Source organism: Zosterops lateralis (assembly GCF_965231275.1).
Source record: "Zosterops lateralis genome assembly, chromosome: 3".
Lineage (NCBI taxonomy): Eukaryota > Metazoa > Chordata > Aves > Passeriformes > Zosteropidae > Zosterops > Zosterops lateralis.
The window spans coordinates 55,200,690-55,220,084 of NC_139764.1; the positions used below are offsets into that span (position 1 = coordinate 55,200,690).

At 38.1% G+C, this 19,395-nt stretch overlaps 1 protein-coding gene across 15 annotated transcripts in view; it reads left to right on the forward strand.

Moving 5' to 3' along the window:
* SYNE1 (spectrin repeat containing nuclear envelope protein 1) overlaps window positions 1-19,395 on the forward strand; it is a 280,640-nt gene that overhangs the window by 121,546 nt on the left and 139,699 nt on the right. For all 15 annotated transcript variants that reach the window (XM_083856114.1, XM_083856125.1, XM_083856128.1 and 12 more), the window contains exons 45-56: window positions 617-824; window positions 1,536-1,648; window positions 2,334-2,539; window positions 3,576-3,731; window positions 4,925-5,216; window positions 5,903-6,075; window positions 7,528-7,837; window positions 9,595-9,759; window positions 11,154-11,510; window positions 14,742-14,878; window positions 15,842-16,019; window positions 17,901-18,083. In XM_083856114.1, the coding sequence (XP_083712240.1) occupies window positions 617-824; window positions 1,536-1,648; window positions 2,334-2,539; window positions 3,576-3,731; window positions 4,925-5,216; window positions 5,903-6,075; window positions 7,528-7,837; window positions 9,595-9,759; window positions 11,154-11,510; window positions 14,742-14,878; window positions 15,842-16,019; window positions 17,901-18,083 (2,478 nt within the window). The remainder of the gene's footprint in view (window positions 1-616; window positions 825-1,535; window positions 1,649-2,333; window positions 2,540-3,575; window positions 3,732-4,924; window positions 5,217-5,902; window positions 6,076-7,527; window positions 7,838-9,594; window positions 9,760-11,153; window positions 11,511-14,741; window positions 14,879-15,841; window positions 16,020-17,900; window positions 18,084-19,395) is intronic.

A 19,395-nucleotide genomic window follows, 5' to 3' on the forward strand; every position in this document is an offset into this window, starting at 1 on the left:
TTTAATCATTTGCAATAAGTTATGAACTCATAACACATCACAGTAAAAGACACTGGTCCAAATTCAATTTTAACACAAACTTCTACCTCAGAAGTCTTCAGTCATTGTATATAGCAATTCTTTTTTCTACATCCAAGTGCTCTCTTGACTGCATACAAGTATGCACATAATATGACAAACCACATGGAGGTATTTAACTGTGAGCACAGTTAATACTGATGTACTAGCCCATTCACATTTAATTTTCAGAAAACGTTTCTCATTCAGAAGTCCTGCCAAATACCAGTGTCATATTCATTCCACATGTGCCTTCAGATTTTGCTGAAAATATCTATTTCTATTCAATATGCCTTGAAATCTATTTATTTCTAATAGAGTAATAAATCATGAGAAACAGCACTTTGCACATTTCTACAGTGGCTCTTTAGTTTCAGGAATTCATTTCACTTGGAAAATTCAGGAAACATGATCCAGTGCCTCTTCTCTTCATTGCGTCTGGGATGACTTATATAGTACAACAGGAAAGAACATATGGGAAGGGTAGGAATGCTTGAGAAGAAGGCAGTTCTTTTATTTCCTTATAAATCCCATATTTATGTTGTAACTTCATTTTCAGGAAACACAAAAGGACCTTCAGCTTCGGCAAAGCAGCATTGACTCAACCCGGGAGACCCTCAACAGCCTTTGCCGCAAATATCCTTCGGTGGAGCTGGAAGCTCTTGGTGGCACTGTCACTTTGTTAATAAAGAAGTATGAAGCTGTGAATCTGCTCTGTTCCAGAACACAGGCCAGGATGCAGGAGGCCTTGGAAAAACATTTCCTCTGTGAGTCCTCAGGCTGGTTAATAGGAGCGAGCCGTTAGCCCGCAGCCGTGAGTCATCCTGGAGCCTGCCAGAGTTTCCAGTGACCTCACTTGCAATTACAACTTTATTTTCATATGGAGCTCTCAAAAAAGTCCTGTTACCCAAATGTTCATAAGATAATTGCTGTGAAACAAAGGATTTTAGATACTCAACTCTAACCATATAATATGCATGAAAATGCACCTTTCCTCACTATTAGTATTCACCTCTATATGCTTTGTTTATTTGCAATAAAGAGCTGTATATAAGCAAATTGAGGTGTTTATAATGTAAAAGTACCCATCTGAAGCTTTTCTGGGCTCCCTGGATAGTCAGTGGAGAAAAGTAAGCAACTTTTAGTCTTGTTTATTAATCTACTGATTTAGATTTTATCTAGCGTAAAATTGGGACATATAAACTGAAATTGACTGCTAGTAAGACTGTTCAAATTTGGATGTTTACAGTGGAAACATCTAGTTTCTTGTGAAGTGAATCCTTCCCCCAAGGTTATTGAAGACAATTAGACCTACTCTGTTAGCTTTTACACACTGTTCCTGAAGGATAAAGGATTTGTTTAAAACAATGTATAATGTATAATATTATGTATTGTGGATAATACTGGATGTATAATATTGTGGATAATGCTGGATCTAAAAAAAAAATTCTCTTTTCTGTACTTTTTTATTAAATAAGACTCTATGCAAGAATTCCAGGAATGGTTTTCTGGTGTGAAGGCTGCAGTAAAAGAATCATCTGACATGTCTGGGGACAGCAAAGCCATAGAGGCAAAGCTACATGACTTGCAGGTATAGTGAACAAATTAAATTAAAACAACCAGTAATTAGCAATTTAGTATAGGAACCAATTGTGTCTCTAAAATAATTTGTAGATGTTAACACACTTGTTGTTTTTGTTTTTAGAAAGGCAATATAAGAATGGTTCAAGGCAGCAGTATGTACTGTAGAGGGAATACTGTGGAAACTCTGGTCCCTGTTCTGAGAGATCAGAATTTAATTTCTGGAAGGTTTATGTGTAACTAATTATTCTTGTTTCTGATTATTATTTTTTTTCCTTTTTGCTTTCTTTCTCTTCTTTTTATTTTCCTATTTTTTGTAACATTTTACTTATTCAGCATTTCAGATTAACACTGATATGTCAAAGCTTGTATGTATATACTTTTCACAAGACAGAACATAAGTAGCAGACACCTGTTGTAAACAGCCCTAATTCCTGAAAGGTGTGGCATCTTCAAGAGATTATTAACCTATTCAGAAAAAGCCATGATTACCTTGGGACCAAAACAGAAAATTGAGCACTGTGAATTGTAGCACCACTTAATAAAATTTTATTTGAACTATCTGCTTAGAATTTTTTTAATAGCTAGACATAGCTCTTACCTTCTTGCAGAAATCTGACCACTTCTCACAGAAAGATTGCTTATGTTTAATTATCAAATCTTATGTGTTTAAACTATGTTCTTTCATTGCACAGGGTGTGCTGGATTCTATTAGTGAAGGACAGAACAAATTAGATGCTGCCTGCAAGGAAGGAGAAAGTTTGTATGGTTGTTTACCCAAACCAGTTGTGAGCCATATACAGGAGCAAATAGCAAAGTCTAACCAGAACTTCCAGGAATTCCTCAACCAGTGTCTGAGTGACAAGAAGGCCCTGGAAGATTGTGCATCACACCTGGGAAGGTGAGTAATTCCAGCAGTCACAAGTAAGTTGTGAACTCCATGAAATTTTCTGGCTTCCAAAGTGCAGGGCAAAATACGAAATTATTTCCACTTGATCTAGTCATGTTTGCTTTTTTCTTTGGAAACATTTAAGAGAAATTGAAGTTCACTGATAAAAACAAAGCAACAGGTCATGCTCCAAGGGTTAAAGAATACAAGGTCAGCATCATATATGCAGTTCTGTAGCTTATGAAACTCCAAATCAGCAGTTGGGATTCCAGTAATTTAAATGCCATTTTCTGGATGGAAAATGTTTGATGAAGTCCGTTTCTGCCCTGGAGTTTGAAGATAGTATGCATTTTTCACAGCATGTGCCTGTTCTGTCCCATTCCAAATGGACATATTTCCTAAGGAGCCAAGAACAAAACACCCTTAAATTACTGCTTTGGGCTGGAATTCTGGGAGTTGAAATATTTTCAGATCTATCCAGATTCAGAACTGTTGCTAATTGAAAGCAAAGTTAGTGTGGCAGTAATGGGTAAAACAACAGTATGAGATGGTGTGCCTGCTTGTAAGGAAAAGTTTCCGAACTTAGGGCCAGGACTTGTTTTGCTGAGTTTGGAGCACTTGAGATTCCAATTCTCTTCTGTAGAAGAAGTTGAAAGCACAACACTTCAGGTGTTCTACACATAAATGCTGACAAAAAAAAGCGCCCACTTTTACCAATTGTTTGTTATTAGTCTAAATTATTTAAAGAATTTGAAAAAAGCTTTCTTTTGGTCTATTTTTATTGAATCTAGTACTGTCACTTTAAATTTTGGAGGCTTCTGGTCTCCCTGTAGTTCCCATGATTTTCCTGAACATTTTTAGAGAGTTGCTGAATATTTTTAGACTAGTAGTCACCGTGGAATTATGTTTTGTGTACTACTCTTATTCTCGAAGCATGAAATTGTGGATATTAACTTCTTGTGGATATTAGGTCTTGTAGATATTAACTTCTTTCAACTTTACTCCACTTGAGAAGTACTTTTTAAGGGAGTATTTATCTGCTTTGTAGCTTTGAAGATCAGTACAAGAAGCTTGCACTGTGGATGCATGACATGGAAGAAAGAATAAGCACAGAAGCATTAGGAGAAAACAAACAGCTCGTTTCTGAGAAGAAAAAGGAGGTGCAAAAAGTGGAAAAGTTCCTGGAAGAGTTGCTGAATTCAAGGTATATTGAAAATACATTTTCTAAAATACTCTCACTTTTTTTTCTACTAGGGCAGACATAAAATTAATCTGTTGGGGTAAAGTGTGTTTTTGAAAGCTTGAGGAATGAGTTGGAAAATTCTCTGTGAAAGAGGCTGAATCCAGATACTTTGCTTTCTAATGAATTTCAACCAAATCCAATATTTGCTCTTGATAAATTAATAAAAGCTTATCATACTTCATCAATAAATGGAAACTAGAAACTGAAAAATACAACTTTTTAAGATAAAATTTTAAAATATTGCTTTTAAAAGCAATAGTGAAAATTACATTTATCATTATGTCCATTTTAAAATTTTCTTTATATCCTATAACATTCAACAATCCAACCAGGTTAGCAGAATCCCCTTCCCCATACAGCTTGCCTTATAAAAGAGCTTAAAAAGCATCCACGTTAGCAGTGAAGTCTTTTTAAAATGCAGACTTAGCCTGTAGATGATGAAGTAATTGCCATTTTGAGTACACAGGGATTTTTTTCAAATTCTCTTTTTATTATTGGGTGGTGAAGGTAGAAAAAAAGTAATAGTCAGTTGTCCAAGTCTCACAGCATCCTAAAAAGAAACACCCAGTCACTCCCCATAGCCTTGAGACCAATGCAAAACATTTTGGTTTGACATAAATTCCCTCTAAATCATTATGTATCAGAAAGGGTGATCAAGTAGATTGAGATTAACTGAGTCTGTATAAACCCAGTTTTAATCCCTTTTAATGACCCTTGTACTGAGTCTGAGTCTTTATCTAATCCTAGACAAATGACCTTTCCATCATGCCTTCCTACATGTCCAAGATTGTGAACTTCTTAGAAGCTTTAGCAGGTACAAAAGGGTAGCAGTTCATATAGAAATGGAAAGTTTGACTGCTGAAAAGAAAACCAGGGTAGCTTTTAATTTAAATGTTTGACACAAAGATTTCAATGTGATCATTCTGAGCACCAAGATTCTGCAAGAAGTGGCACGGCACACAAGAAAAGATGTTAATTGGTACACGCTGCTTATCTTCTTTCAGTCTCTCCTAACTAATTTTTCCAGCTAACTGTGAACTCTTACCACTAGTGTGTGTAAGAGTAGATGTTATGTCAGTAGCCTTCACAGCCTCTGGCTGTGGCTATAATACTTCATGCTTTCTGAAACTTTTAGTCTCATTATTTTCTTTCAGAGACTCTTTTGATCAACTCTCCCAGATGGCACAGACTTTAAATGAAGAAGGCCATGGTGCAGGGAGAGAAGTACGTCTGGCTTCTCAACATCTCACCAATTATCAAAACATGGTCAAAAATGTCAAGGAGAAGCTGAGGACATGTCAGCTTGCACTCCAAGAGCATCTCACTTTTGAGGAGGCATTGCAGAGTATGTGGTCATGGGTGAGAGAGGTTCAAGATAAACTGGCATCATCACAGAGCACTCTTGGAAGCAAAGCCGCCCTGGAAAGACGATTGACACAAATTCAGGTAAAGAAGGATACAAATAGATATTACACATCAAGACTAATGTTGGGTGGGGGCCACATCAGTGGGAAAGGTATGGGGTTTTTTTTATTTTCTCTGTGGTTATAAAGATGATCAGAATTTTAGGTGATCGTGACAAATTGGGATGGGAAGTAGGAAAAGACAGGATAAAGTTTAATGGAAACAGGTGTCATTATTACATTTTGAAGGAATAATGAACTATGAAAATCTGTATTTAGGTCCCAGAAAGCTTTCTAATAGAGGGCAGGCCTTGGAATAGTTGGCAAAGTCTCTCTGTCAAGGCTGTGGTGTGTCTATCACAGGAGGTCTTCAGGAAGAGCTTAGATAAACATCTAATAGGAAGGTCATTAAAAGATCTGCCATGGGCTCTCCTGAGGTTTCTTGTAGCTATGAGGTGCTGTCATACTGTGCAGTATCTTCTGCAATGTGAGCAGTATTTTAGGTTGACCAATGCAGTGAAAAACCTGTATAGCTGTGGGAAAAACAGCTGGATCACTTGCTCATAGCAAGGTATGGGCTCTTAGAAGAAAAGTTACCTAGGAATTCCTACTGGATTTGACTGTTAAAGATGGATGAGCTCAGAGAAGATGGTGTTCACTGTTGAAAGAATAACAGCTCTCATTTCTCATCAGGTTACATTTGATATTTTGACCTGTTTTGCCTCACAGGAGATCCTCTTACTCAAAGGTGACGGTGAGGTTAAGCTGAACATGGCCATTGGCAAGGGAGAACAGGCACTTAAAAGCAGCAATGAGGAAGGACAAAAAGTGATACAAACCGAGCTTCAGACACTGAAGGATGTATGGAACGACATCATCAGCACCTCAGTGAACTGGCAGAGGTAAGAATCCCTGGAAAACACAGGTCAGGCCCTGCCATCTTTGCTTACAGAGAGCGGTACCTTAAAGCAGGTAGGAGTACATTCCTTCATTACTGGTTTGTGAGGGGAAATTTGCATTATCAGAGAGAATCAAAATTGCCTGGAAAAAATACAACCTTCTTTTTAAAAAAAAATGAGTCGACCCTATCAGATGAATCAAATTTCATATGAGAAATGAAACTTCACATTAATTAAGAAATTAATAAAAATATACAAATTCTTACAGAGAAAAATTTAGAAAGCACTTTCTAGTTTTGAGCCCGAGTTTTTGAGCCTGTTTTTGGGCAGGACCAAGAACATGTGACAGATATTTATCTATCTTTTCCATACAACCCAGGGAAGGTTTCTGAATTCTGTTTTTCATTGCTTTTTTAATTAAAAAAACCCCCTTAATATCAACTCCAAATGATCTTTCTTGCATATTAAGCTGATTTCATCTCATCTTGACCTGTGTGGAAATAGAAAGTTTTTTCTTATTGTCTGTATGAGATAGTTTCGTATATCTGAAGGCCTCCATCATTTCTGTTCTAGACAGACTGATGTCTCTCAATTTCTCTGTGGACTTTCTGGGCCTCTATGACACCTGCTTCTTATTCAAGAAATTAAAGGCCATCACTTGTCTACATTTTTCTTAAAATATAATAACTGAAAGTAATGCCACTTTCTTAGTTGCACCAAAATTGTAATAGAATTGTATGTAGAAAATTATAGTGGGCTGTCTTTGTGATGTCTCTCAAATTTCACACAATTTTTATCATAAAATATTATTTAGATTAGGTTAGACCATAGCATTTTGAGTAAAATTCCTACCACACCCTTGTCTGTAAGTCCAGTGAAATGAAAATTACATTCCTCAATTTGAATCCCGGACAAGTACAGTAATCTATTAGGAAAAGCAATGTGTAACAGGAGGGAGTATTTCTTATAAATTGTAAATGAGTTTATAGATAATGGATTTGTTCTTTCAAAACTTGCCAGAATATCTCTTAATTGACAGTAATTTCATAGGCTGGTGAATATTTTATTACTCTGATCATAAAGAACTCCAGCAATGTTCTGTATTTTACTTTGCTGAACAGACACTGAAATGTGCTTTTCATAAGTCTGAGGCAGATAGATTGCTCATGTAACCTGTAATAGGGAAGCAGCTATGTTGGTTGTACAAAGGGGCCCAAAAGCCACAGGAATTCTAAAATAACTTGGATGCAAATTGATATAGGAAACAAAAGTAAGATGGAGAAAAAAGTGTATTCTAAACCTATTGTGCATGGTTACAGACAGTGTAACAATTAAGATATAAGCAGCCTCTTTTTTTGGTTGGGTTTTTTTTTGGTTGGTTTTTTTGGTTTTTTTTCTCCAAACAATTTAAAAGTTCTCAGGTTCTCATCTGCACTTCGTTTCTTTTAATGTAAGCTGCTTAGATTCTGTCATTAACCAGTGGAATGACTATCTGGAAAGGAAAAACCAGCTGGAACAGTGGTTAGAGAATTTGGATCACAAAGTGGAACAGCCTTTAGAACCACAGATTGGTCTGAAGGAGAAGTTTTCTCAGCTGGACCATTTCCAGGCTATTGTTTCTGAGATAGAGGATCACTCGGGTGATTTACAGCAGCTCATTGAAAAAGCTGTGGAACTGTATGAAAAAACAGGGGATGATTCCTTTGGAGATACAGCTCAAGAAGAACTAAAAACACAGTTTAATGACATCACAACTGTAGCCAAGGTAAGACAAATATCTCCATTTCAAGTAAGTAATATGTTTAGACATTAGTATATATAGCTAAAAATTTTTGATTTTTGTATTTTTAGTAACTAAAGGATTGACTGTGAATAATCTTGCCTCTGGTATAGTGGAGTCTAATAAAAACGTTGAGTATAGTTTGCTAAAATTTAATGGAATGCAAAAATGGTATTAAGAGTTTAAATTGGTATGATTATGATTTTGGGAAAATGAAGGTCATATATTTTGTTCCTAGTTTCTTATATACAACAGTATTTCTGATATTCTGACACATTTGTTTTCATCTAATCCTTTCCATTCATCCCTAGCATTTTTTTTTCTTTACCTAGAAAGGGAAGAATATAATGCCTCCCTGAGCAGGAAACATATTGTCAGAAAGAGAAATCCTATTGTCAAAAAGATATATGCCCATATTTTGTGGTGTTTCAAGCCACTAAGTACTGCACATGCTATACAGGTATTCTGCTTGGTTTTTAAGGAAAGATATGTGAGTTCACTGAGACCTTCTGTCAGCCAGATCATGAAACACCTTGCCTCCACCCTCTCCTTGTACTGGTGCTACATGTTGGTGTGAGCAATGTCCACAAGGATAAATGGTTTCCTTTCCTAGGAGTCTTTTGCTTCCCTAGGAGGCTGATTTGGTTAGAGTCAGGGGCATCTGGACATTTTCTTAGCCTGTTGCTGCATAAAATGCATTAAAGTATAAAAACTTTGAGGATTTACTTTAAGTGTTCTTTGTTTAGCTAGTAACTATGCATTGTCTAGTTGACAATGACAGTCTGAGAGATTACAATGATTATTTTCAGAGGGAACACCAGGTCTTGTTAATCTAACTTACTTTTTAATAGCATTTGTTGAATATTGAGTTACTCAAACTTTAAAATAACTCTCTTTATTTTGTAGGTGGTTTAGTTTGAAACTGACTTCAAGACACTTCAATCTAGATTAGAGTATCTACACAGGGGTGAAAATCTATTTGATTAGCTCATTTCACTCTTGGTTAGTTTTGATAAACATTCGTTAGTGTTATCTCAAAAGTATATAGCAACAAGTTTACTCAGTCAGACCAAAGGCAAATTTCAACCCCTGTACTCTTTCACTGTATCACAGTAAGATAAACTGACCCCACTCTAAGCTTACATCAGAAAGCTAAGATGGAGCCAGAAAGCAGCTGCATGTCTGTGTCTTCCAGGACTGCAGGGTAGGTGGCTGGGGACAGCCACCACTTCTGATGTGATGGTCAAAATGGGACTCAGCACCATAAGATCATTTTGCACTTTTGGGCAGCTGAAGTTTTTGTTTGTGGTTTTCCTATGGGATGTCTCCATGACTCTGCTTAGCATTTGTAGAGACTTGGTGCTTAGAAGTAAGAGCTGTATTTCTGGCAGCAATGCTGCACCCTGGGAGTGCTTGTGGGTGATCTGCAAGACCCTCTCCAGGATGTATTGGGAAAAGCATGCCAGCGTGACACAGCTGCAGCATTGACATCTACTAAACCATACATTAGACTGTGTTAAAGTATATTTTTGCATCCATTTTCAGAAGGCTTCTCCTCCAGCATAAAATCCTAGTCCAGACCAAATGGAACCAAACCTTTCAGCCTGTTCTGATGCCACAAGCTATACCCTATTCACTATTCAAGTGCATGCTGTGGAATCAAAGCATAGTATTTAAGTACATTCATGGTCCTTTTTTTTTTTTTTTTTTTTTTTTTTTTTTTTTTTTTGTCTGATTGATAGGAGAAAATGAGGAAAGTGGAAGATATTGTGAAAGATCATTTGCTTTATCTGGATGCTGTGCATGAATTCACAGACTGGCTTCATTCTGCAAAGGAGGAGCTTCACCGCTGGTCAGATGCATCTGGTGATACACCAACTATACAGAAAAAGCTGGCCAAAATCAATGTAAGACAGCATTCATGGTTTCTTCTGCAATTCAGACCCTATGCTTTTTAAAAAAACCCAGTCAAACAGTTGTGAGGTCTTGCTCTTTTTTCTTTGAAATGGTGGTTACATTTCAGTGAGCTGAAAGCAAGTTTTCCAAGCTTGTGCTTTGTTTTCGACTCCCTTCTCATATTAACAGATGGAGTAAAAGTATAATCAGACCTAAGTTAACCATGGCACACATGGAAACAATTTACTAGAGCAGAAGCCCAGTGGCATCACAGAAGAATGTGGCTTAGCTGATTAATGAATTCTTCTCTTTCCTCATTCCTAAATATGCTTTCTGCATGAGCAGAATTGTCTAAATCAGAGACAACCTTTCCTGCTTTGCATGAAATGGAGATCTGTAAAACAGCACAAGGATTGTTGTCCTCAAAGATGGTAGAATATGTGAGTTGCCTCCCTGTGTATACTCTCCTTAGCCTGGTACCTATTCTTAGCTGAGTGCTTAAGAGATTTGCATATTCCTGAATGCAGCATTAAAGCAGGCTACATGTTTTGCCCATGCCTGGTGTTTGCATTCAGATATTCATGCTGGCAACATTTTACTCTGCTCCTAAATATGAGAGAGTGGGAAAGTGAGCTTGAATGCTAGATGAAGACTCAGGATCCCCAAGATCAAATTACAGATTCTTTGTACATTCTGGGGTAATTTTCAGTCTCCTTTGTGCTCAAACTCCTGATCTGTAAAACGGGAAAGGGAGGAGTTAGCAGTGTCTAGTTCGTAACATGAAGGAGAGAAGAAGTAACATGACTGTAGATGCGTGCAGTGTTTGGGATGCTGTTTATACATTTTCCACTTTCTTAAGCTGAAAGCTCCCAAGATTCCCTTTTATGAGATGTGTGAGATTGAAATAAAGACGCCATAGAAAGAATTTAGCTCTGAAAACAAAACCAAAACCACATACTCAGAAAAAAAACATGTTCAACCAATTCTGGCACATCACAGCTCACACAGGCTGCAAACTGCAGCTGTGTTTTTGAGACTGCTGCGAGCAGCTACACACCACCATTTCTTACGTAAAAAGACTACAACGAACTCTTTATGTTCCTTATCTCAACCTAAATAGTATTTTTCCTATCTAAACCACGTTCATTCTTCCTGCCTTACTCTCCAAAGCTGAAGACAGTTTCAGAAGTGCTGTTTAATCCGGGCAAGGGCCGCACGCTGTTGGCTGGGTTTTACTGCCAGCGGTTCCCGGATCGCTGGGGACGGGACGGGACGGGACGGGATGGGACGGGACGGGGCGGGAAGGGACGGGAAGGGGCGGGAAGCGCCCCCCGGGCGGGCCCCGCTGCCGGCGGCGGTGGCGATGCGGCGGCCCCCGTGTTACCATGGCAATGTCGCCCCGCAGGAGCTGGTGGAGTCCCGGCAGAGCGGCGCGGGCCGGCTGAGGCGGGTGGAGGCGCTGGCCCCGGCGGCGCGGCGCGGCACCACGGCGGGCGGGTGCCGGCTGCTGGCGGCCGAGATGCAGGCGCTGCAGGCGGACTGGCGGCAGTGGGAGGAGAGCGCCCGCCGCAGCCAGGGCGGCCTGCGGGACACGCTCAGCCAGATGGCCCTGTCGGAGCGGGAGTTCGCGGCGCAGGCCGGGCGGCTGGAGGAGGCTGTGCGGAGGCTGGGAGGGCAGCTGGCCGCCTGGGCGCAGGGGATGGCCCCCGCCGACGGCCGCAGCACGGACGCCGAGGTGGTGGAGAGCTGGCGCAAGGAGAAAGTAAGGGCATGTCTCTTTTCCTAGCGGCTTTTCCGCCGTGGATGTGTGGTCACCGCGGGCAGGAAACTTCCGCCAGGCGGGACTAGCAAGTACATCATAAAATCAATACTGGCGGAGGATATTTCTGGTGAGAGCCCGACTTCCCAAACTCTGTGTTACTGTGATCACGGCGAGCGGTGGTGGCAGAAGACGTCCCTCCCCTTGGCCTCTGCCGTACCAGGCTTAGCAAACGCTGCCTGGATTTTCGGTGTTAAAGCCAGGGCTTGGCCCTGGGCAGGAGCCAAGGAGCTGGAACACGGCTCCCGGCTGCGCTCACAAGTTGCTCAGTGGTTCCAGCCAGAGTAGCATTTGATGGAGGAAATGCGAAGCTTTTCCTGAAAGCCAAGTAAGAAACTGGAGCCATTAAAATTTGTCAGGAAGGTATTTGGTTTATACTTTCCCTTTCTTAAAATATCCTCTACATTATGCGCGTTGAGATCTTGTCCAGTATTTAAAGAAGTTAATCTGGAAACGGATCTAATTGCTAATTGCTTTGCTTTTGGAATGCAGTAAAATTTAGAGAACTAGAGGTGGTTTCTGTTCCTGATTGTCTCCTAGCAAAAAATTCTCCATGTATGTATCACAACCCCTCCATGCAAATATATTCACATATTTGCAACAATCTGGATACGTGTTTGTAAGTATCTCAACCACAATGAGTCACACATGTTGATGAAAGATATACAGTATTTCTCTTTCAGTGTAGCATTGTAATAAAGGAGAGAGGTGTGTATTGCCTACTTTCTGACCCCTTGGCTGAGGTCATGTCAAGAAAACCCCAGAACATCTTTTCTTTGAACTGAGATTATTAATCTCCTTCTGCAGGGTCCGTGCCAAGTTATTTCTTTGGCTTCTCTTTCACAGAATTGCTTGCATGGGTTTATGAAACCTTGAGTGCCATTATGTGTCTGTAGGAGTAACAAAGAGGGTATTAAGATGAAGCAAATAATTGCAAAAATATGCAAAGTGTTCCATACATATGTGTTTTTAAAAAGGAAAGGAAGACACAGGATTGTTATCAACACACCAGACATTTTTTATTTCATAGATGGAGAAGTATTACATTCAAAGGATTTTGCTTTTATTAGTGTCATGTATAATATGCATGTACTGTAGGTGTATGTAAGAACACTTTGTTTAGATTAGACAGTTGTAAACTTTGGCAAATGAGGAAGATGCAGAAGCATCTCATGAGGCAACTATGCATAGCTCCACTATGTGATTTTATTTATAGTAAGAGGAAATGTGATAGTAATCTTCCCATTTTTTTGGACCCCAGGGAAGGGCCCTATTGTGAATGTAAAATAGCACTGCAGTTTCCATTTCTGTTATATCACAGTGATTCTGTTGCCATGTTAGCCAAGGCCACAAATTAAAAATGCATTTCCTAATTTGCAGATTTAGCAAGATCATTCTGCTACTCTGTTGTACTGAAGCTGTGTTCCCTTAGTTATATGCAGCATTAGAGCAACAGATTTTGCACTTGGAATTCAGCAAATTATTTTTGCAATTGTCAGATTCAATATTAAATCCAACTGGCTGCAACAGTGATATCACTGTATGGAAAAATGCCATAGTCAAATTTACCCTGTTTTGTGAGTTATTGCTCCTATTTGTTACTAGGCTATGCATAATCAGAATAACCTCTCAGTAGTTTTTGTGGTAAGGTTATTTGAAACTGAAAAATCATGTTGAAAACAGGCAATTCCATGCTTGTATTAGTCTTAAGAGATGCTTTCTTTACATAAAAAAGGGGCTGTTAATAATTCATTATGGTAATCCATGCCCTTGGCAATTTGTGACATCCTGTGTTTAGATAATGTCCATTGTGGTGTTATTTCTAAGGCTTTCCAAAAGAATGGTTTCAGTAGTTTAACATAAAGTAACATAAGCAAAAAGTACTTCAGGGTTTTTTCTAAGCATTAGTGCTCTTACGTAATTACTTTTCAAATGCTACTTTATATGGCATTGAAACAAGTGACTAGTTCAAGTATCTATTAATCATGATTGAAGAGATTTCTGGTGTATGAGTGGCTCAAAGAAAATGGTCCATAATATGATAGTGAATAATGTAAATCAGGGGAGTCCTGAGAATCTGCTGCAGCAAAATAGCATTTATACTTTTCCTGAACATTCAGTTTTGTGCTGAACTGCTTATTATGTATATTTTCAGTCATCCTCTTTTTTTCCTTCTGAATATGTATGTGTACATGTATGTGTGTGTATATGTATGTATGTATGTATATATGCATCTTCAGAAATGTGTTTTGGGGACATCCTTATCTCCCACTTCCAGGTCCCTGTTCAAATCTACCTTCACCTTCATATGATCTGTTTCTCAAGTTTATATTGTAAGTTTCTTCCAGACTTGCACTTTAGCCAAACTATTCTGTACATGCCAAATGTTCTGGTCTGCCTGGACTGCAGAACCTCTGCTGTTAGTCTGAGAGGAATGTCTGAGGAATTTAGTTCCTAGTGAGGCGAGGAGCCAAGTCTGCACTGCTCATTGTGCTGGAGTAGCTGGCAGGATTTTAGCAGTGGAGATGCTGTGGACATCATCAAGCACTGTTTTTGTTGGAGTACTTATCACACCTCTCCCTGTGATGAAAAAAAAATCTCTTTTGTTGTTGTTGTTGGCTTAGCTGTCTCCAAGAACCATTCTAGTGCATCAATGACAGGCAATAACCCAGTTACTCTCACAGGATTGTGAGCAGCTGTACTTTTAAATTATGAAGTCATCTGTGAAAAGAGTTGAAGCTGTTAAAAAGCCTTGTGCATAAATCTGTTTTCCGGATAGAACTCAAAAACATTTTAATTGAACCTGTTAAACTCAAGGCAACAGGATAATTGTATTTATATAAACACATATTTGCTGTTCTCTGAATGTATGTACTTTTATATGTGTACAGGTACTTGACTATACTATTGCTTATTTATTAGAATGAAATTTGTATCTTAAAATGGGGTTCATGAACATTTTGAGCTAAGGAAGTTGAGGCATCCAGAAATTTGATCTCTAGAAGCTCATAATTTCAAATAAGGTACTATAGACTTGACTGCTAAAATACTCTTGAAAGTACACATATAGATCATAAATTAATTAATTTAAATTCTGATAAACTTTGATTAAAAAGTTGTGGGGGTTTTTTTATATTTACTCACCAGTCTTTTTCATTTATTTTGTTTTAACAGGAAACATTGGATGCTCTATTAAAGTCTGAACAAATGACAGATGAGATCAAAACTCAGTTGAATGATCTTTGTAGATTTTCCAGGGATTTAAGTACTCATTCTTCAAAAGTTTCAGGGTTGATTAAAGAGTATAACAGGTATGCATTCATCTTGTTTAGAGTTAATGTCGTGGGGAGGTGGGGGGTGGATGAGCTGTCTTTTAGGGAACCGTTAATTAGAATTTTAGAATTAGAGACAGACATATGCAATAGTTAGAATCATTATTTTGATTTTGGTGTCAACAAAAGTTATACAAAGTAGTAATTTGATTTTTTGTGTGTTCTTTTTTTTTTTCCTCAAAGCCAGGCTATGCCACTAAACTCAGCTGAAACTAAATGTACATCTATACCTGATGTACTACAGAAGTCCTTGTAAAAAAAGTGAAGTAGCAGTATGTCTTATTTGTCTGAAGGAGAATGAGCTATACCAGCTAGTTCAGATATTTTTCTTGCTTTTGTCCTTCGAGTTATTCTTCTTTGTTTAGTTGGTTTTTAGAAACAGGAACTAGCTAGGGAAGGTAGCATTTGCTTGCTTTCTTGCCTTTTCTCAGGTCACTCTGATTTACTTTGGAGTGTGACACCTGCATTTCAGACAGAAGGCTCTGTAGTTTCTTGCAGGAGGTTATAGCTTCTGGCTTCTGTAGCTGAGGAGGATGTAATGACTCAGATTGATCCTTTATAACCTTGTGGACTTAACAGAGCCACAGAAGTCAGAATTTATTCGCTGTAGTCCTGCACCCTCTCCCTAGAGAGAGAAAGAGGCTTGCAGAATACATTGATGCTTAGGTGCACTGAGTCACTCTCTGGAAACACTTGTATCTGTCATATCTGTGACAGCTATGTCCCAATTTACATGCTTCATTTTTGAGAACTGAAAGCTTCTAATGGATTTCCTGGTGCCTCAGTTAAGTGCATAAATTTGGTAGGAGGAATCCAGGTTAACCTACCCTTACCATTATGTTTCAGAGAACAGAATAATAGCATTGTCACCTAACAGAGTCCTGCCTTTCCTCCCTCCCTCCCTCGCTTTCTTCTTCTTCTTCCCTGATGTGATAAACCCAGCCTCTGCCTGCAAGCCTCAAAAGGATGTCAGAGCAAAGAGCAGATCCTGCAGCAAAGATTTCGGACGGCTTTCAGGGATTTTCAGCAGTGGCTGGTCAATGCAAGAGTCACCACTGCCAAATGCTTTGACGTGCCTCAAAACATCAGTGAAGCTTCAGCAAGTCTGCAGAAAATAGAGGTAACTTTATAGCAATAAAATACTAGTCTAAGGGAGACCAAATTAATTTCATGTACAGGTTAAATTTATTTCTTTGGTTAATTACTGCTTTTGTTAATATTGTTACTGTTAACAACTAAAGGCGATTCATTGCAAAGAAATAAACACTTCTGGTTTTCTGTTTTGGGTAGTTTAATTGTTAGGCTACAGTATGTAAGTAGGTATGTCTCATAAATAGTTTTCCTTGTTTTTTTCTTTTTTACAATGGGAAAAAATGTGGTTTAGGTAGGAGAGTCCTGTAAAATCAGAATGATACCAGAATTGAGTCTTAGTACCTGGAGTTATTTCATAAGTATGTGAATGTCTTTTGTCATGTATGGAAGTGGAGCCCTTATGATACAAGAGCAGAGTTAAATTATATGCAGTGTAAGCAGGCATTTTAAAAGAATATTTTTCACATAAGACTAAAATAAGCCCAAACAGTTCTGTGTGGAAAGGAATGACAGTTGAAAGTATATTTCAGTAAATCAATTGAAAGAAATACTTTTATTAATAGAGTATAACTATCATTTTAACTGAAAATAACAAAATGAGAGTTAATTAATGAGGTTGATACACCTTTATAGATAGTATAACAGAAGAAATTCATATCTGTTTCTCAGAAAACACTAAAAGCCAAATCAATTCTTCCTTTTTTTAATGTAGTCACTTTCCCTTGCTTAAGTGGTTTACTTAAAAGCCCAAATAATGCTGTCTTGATATATCAAATATTTGACTGCACCATGTTGAGAATATCTTTAGAAGGAGGAAAAGTCCTGGTAATTTTTTATGTTTCTTGGACTGCTTTAGGACTTCTAAAGATGTCTTAGTAACCTGTATAAATGTAAAATTCTGTTTTTCTTGAAAGTTAATGTTCTGTCTGTTAGCACATTTTGCATTATTAGGTCACCAATATATTTCATTTTAATATAGCCAGAATTTATAGTCCAAGTATCTCAAAGTTAAGAGACCCTTTGCATTCTCCACTAAGACCTCTAGTGTAACACAAAATCAGGAACCTGACCTAATAATTTTGGCATCAAGCCTATTACTCCTGAGCATGGGCATAACCTAATGATTATGTGTATTACATAATCATGATAGTAGCAGTTTAAAATATTTCTGTATAAGACTACTAAATTTCTTTGAGTCCTAAATGCTCACAAAGCTTTTTTAATAAGTAGAGGTTACAAAGAGATTATCCCATTAAACTGGAATTTTAAAATCTTTCTCTTTCCCTACATTTCTGTATGGTTGTTGTACCTGCATTTTTCCACACACTTCTTGCACACCAGCACTATGCAATATTTCTGTGAAGAAAAATACTTCTAAACAAGGAAGGTGAATTAAGGATACAGAGGCGTAAATCACACCGGGTTGGACATTGCTCAGGTTCTGAGCCTCAGCCCACACCACCACATGCTCATGGCAAGTCCAGCATAGCAGGAATTTGCCCATGGGCAGGGGTTTGGTCCAGTGTGTGCCTCGGAGGGGACCCCTGTGTTACGTCTGTCAGGATAATGGTTCCCTGAAATGAAAGTTTTATCATTTTCTGTACTAGGGATATTTAAGGGAATATAATACCCAACTAAATCACTAGCAATTCTCTCATGAAATACAGAAAATACAGGTAGTATTAGAGTCTTAATATATACATTATTCAGACACTTTCGTTTCTGGATCAAGTGGCTGTTATCTGTAAAAGCCATCTATACAAACAATACTGAAATGAATTTACTGAAAGATACATTATCATGTTAACAAGCAGAAAGAGTAAACTCTCATCACTGATAAGTTTTCTAGCAGCTTGACTTTATAGGGACCCAAAGTTCACCAATTAGCTTTTTTTATTACTATTTTTAGGAATTCTTATCAGAAAGTGAGAATGGGCAACAAAAGCTAAACCTGGTGGCATCCAAAGGAGAACTACTGTGCTCTGTTTTACCAGAGGAAAAGGCTAAAATTATCCAGGACAAATCTGCTGCTGCTAAAGAAGATTGGAAAAATTTTATCACCACACTCCACCAGAAGAAATCTGCATTGGAGGTATTGAACCAGTCACAGTGAGGAAAAATTGGATCTAAATTTCCTCTTTGCTTCTGTTTCAAACAGCACAGTTTAGATTTTGTATATAGCTGTGAGTGTTTACTATGTGACAGAACTAAGAAATGGATGTTCTCAAGAAGTCTTATTCTTCTGCTTGCATTTTACTTTTGCTTACTTCTGCTGTCTTTATGACCCCATTTCACTTAAAGTGGGGTGTTTCGTGCAGAAGGGTGTTGTTCAGAATCAAAGCAGATGCTGAAATTCAGTAGTCTCATCAAATGTACTGGGTTAATAAAACACATTTTCTTCTTGAAAAACTGTTTTAGTACAGGTTTCTGACACAGCTGTTTATTGAATAGTCCCAGCAGAGTGTGTAAATGTTGTCTCTCTTACTGCAAATAGGTGAAATGTACTTATTTATTTGAGCAACTTTTTAAATAAATGCCAGTGCCTTTCTCTGTTCAGAACTCACAATTCAACCAGTAGGTAGTGAATGTCTTAAAATCATGAACTTTTTAAGGTCATAGGTTTTATGATCAAAAGTGTCTAGTCTGAAATTCCTTGCACAGCAGAGGAGAATTAAAGTTCCTAGGCATTCTTGTTTCAAACCAGTGCTGCCTAGACAGGTGAGAAAAAGTTTAAATACACTTAATGCATTATGTAGGAAATAATTTCAAAGAAAATTCTCAGGTAGCAAGGACTTACCTTTCTTCATCTAAAGATTGCCATGGAAAGAGGATGTTCTCAGAGGTTAGTCTTTTTGAGTCAAGCATTTTTCAGTCTCGTAAGGCTTAGTTTTTCGTTAGGATGTTTAAGTGATACGGGTGTAACAGAAAAGAAAACTAAATATTTCTGGGGGAAAAAATGGATTAAAATAACTAAGGCATGGGAGCTATGCTGTTCAGGTTTATATTCCACGTGAGTTATTTTAGACATTCTTTTATTAAATAATGCAGAATAAGCCTACAAGAAAAGTATGCAGGCCTTGAAGGAATGCCTTTTTATGCCTTTAATGCACTTTCTTATGACCAAAATTTTACTCCAAAAAAGAATATAACCAGAAGTGTTCCCTAGGATTGGGTTGAATTTAGACATTGCCTAGAAGCAGTGGCATCTCATTTAAGAAGGGGTCACTGTGAATGACTGAAGTAAGAGATAACTCATATCCCAAATTAGCCTTTATTCATACTGCCTTAGTGAATTAGGATTAGATTAAGCCATAACATCTGTAAAGCTTTCCAGTCGAAAGAAATTTGCTTCAGCCTCCTGTCAGCTGTGTAGTACATCGTTGCTTCTATATTGTTTTTAAAAG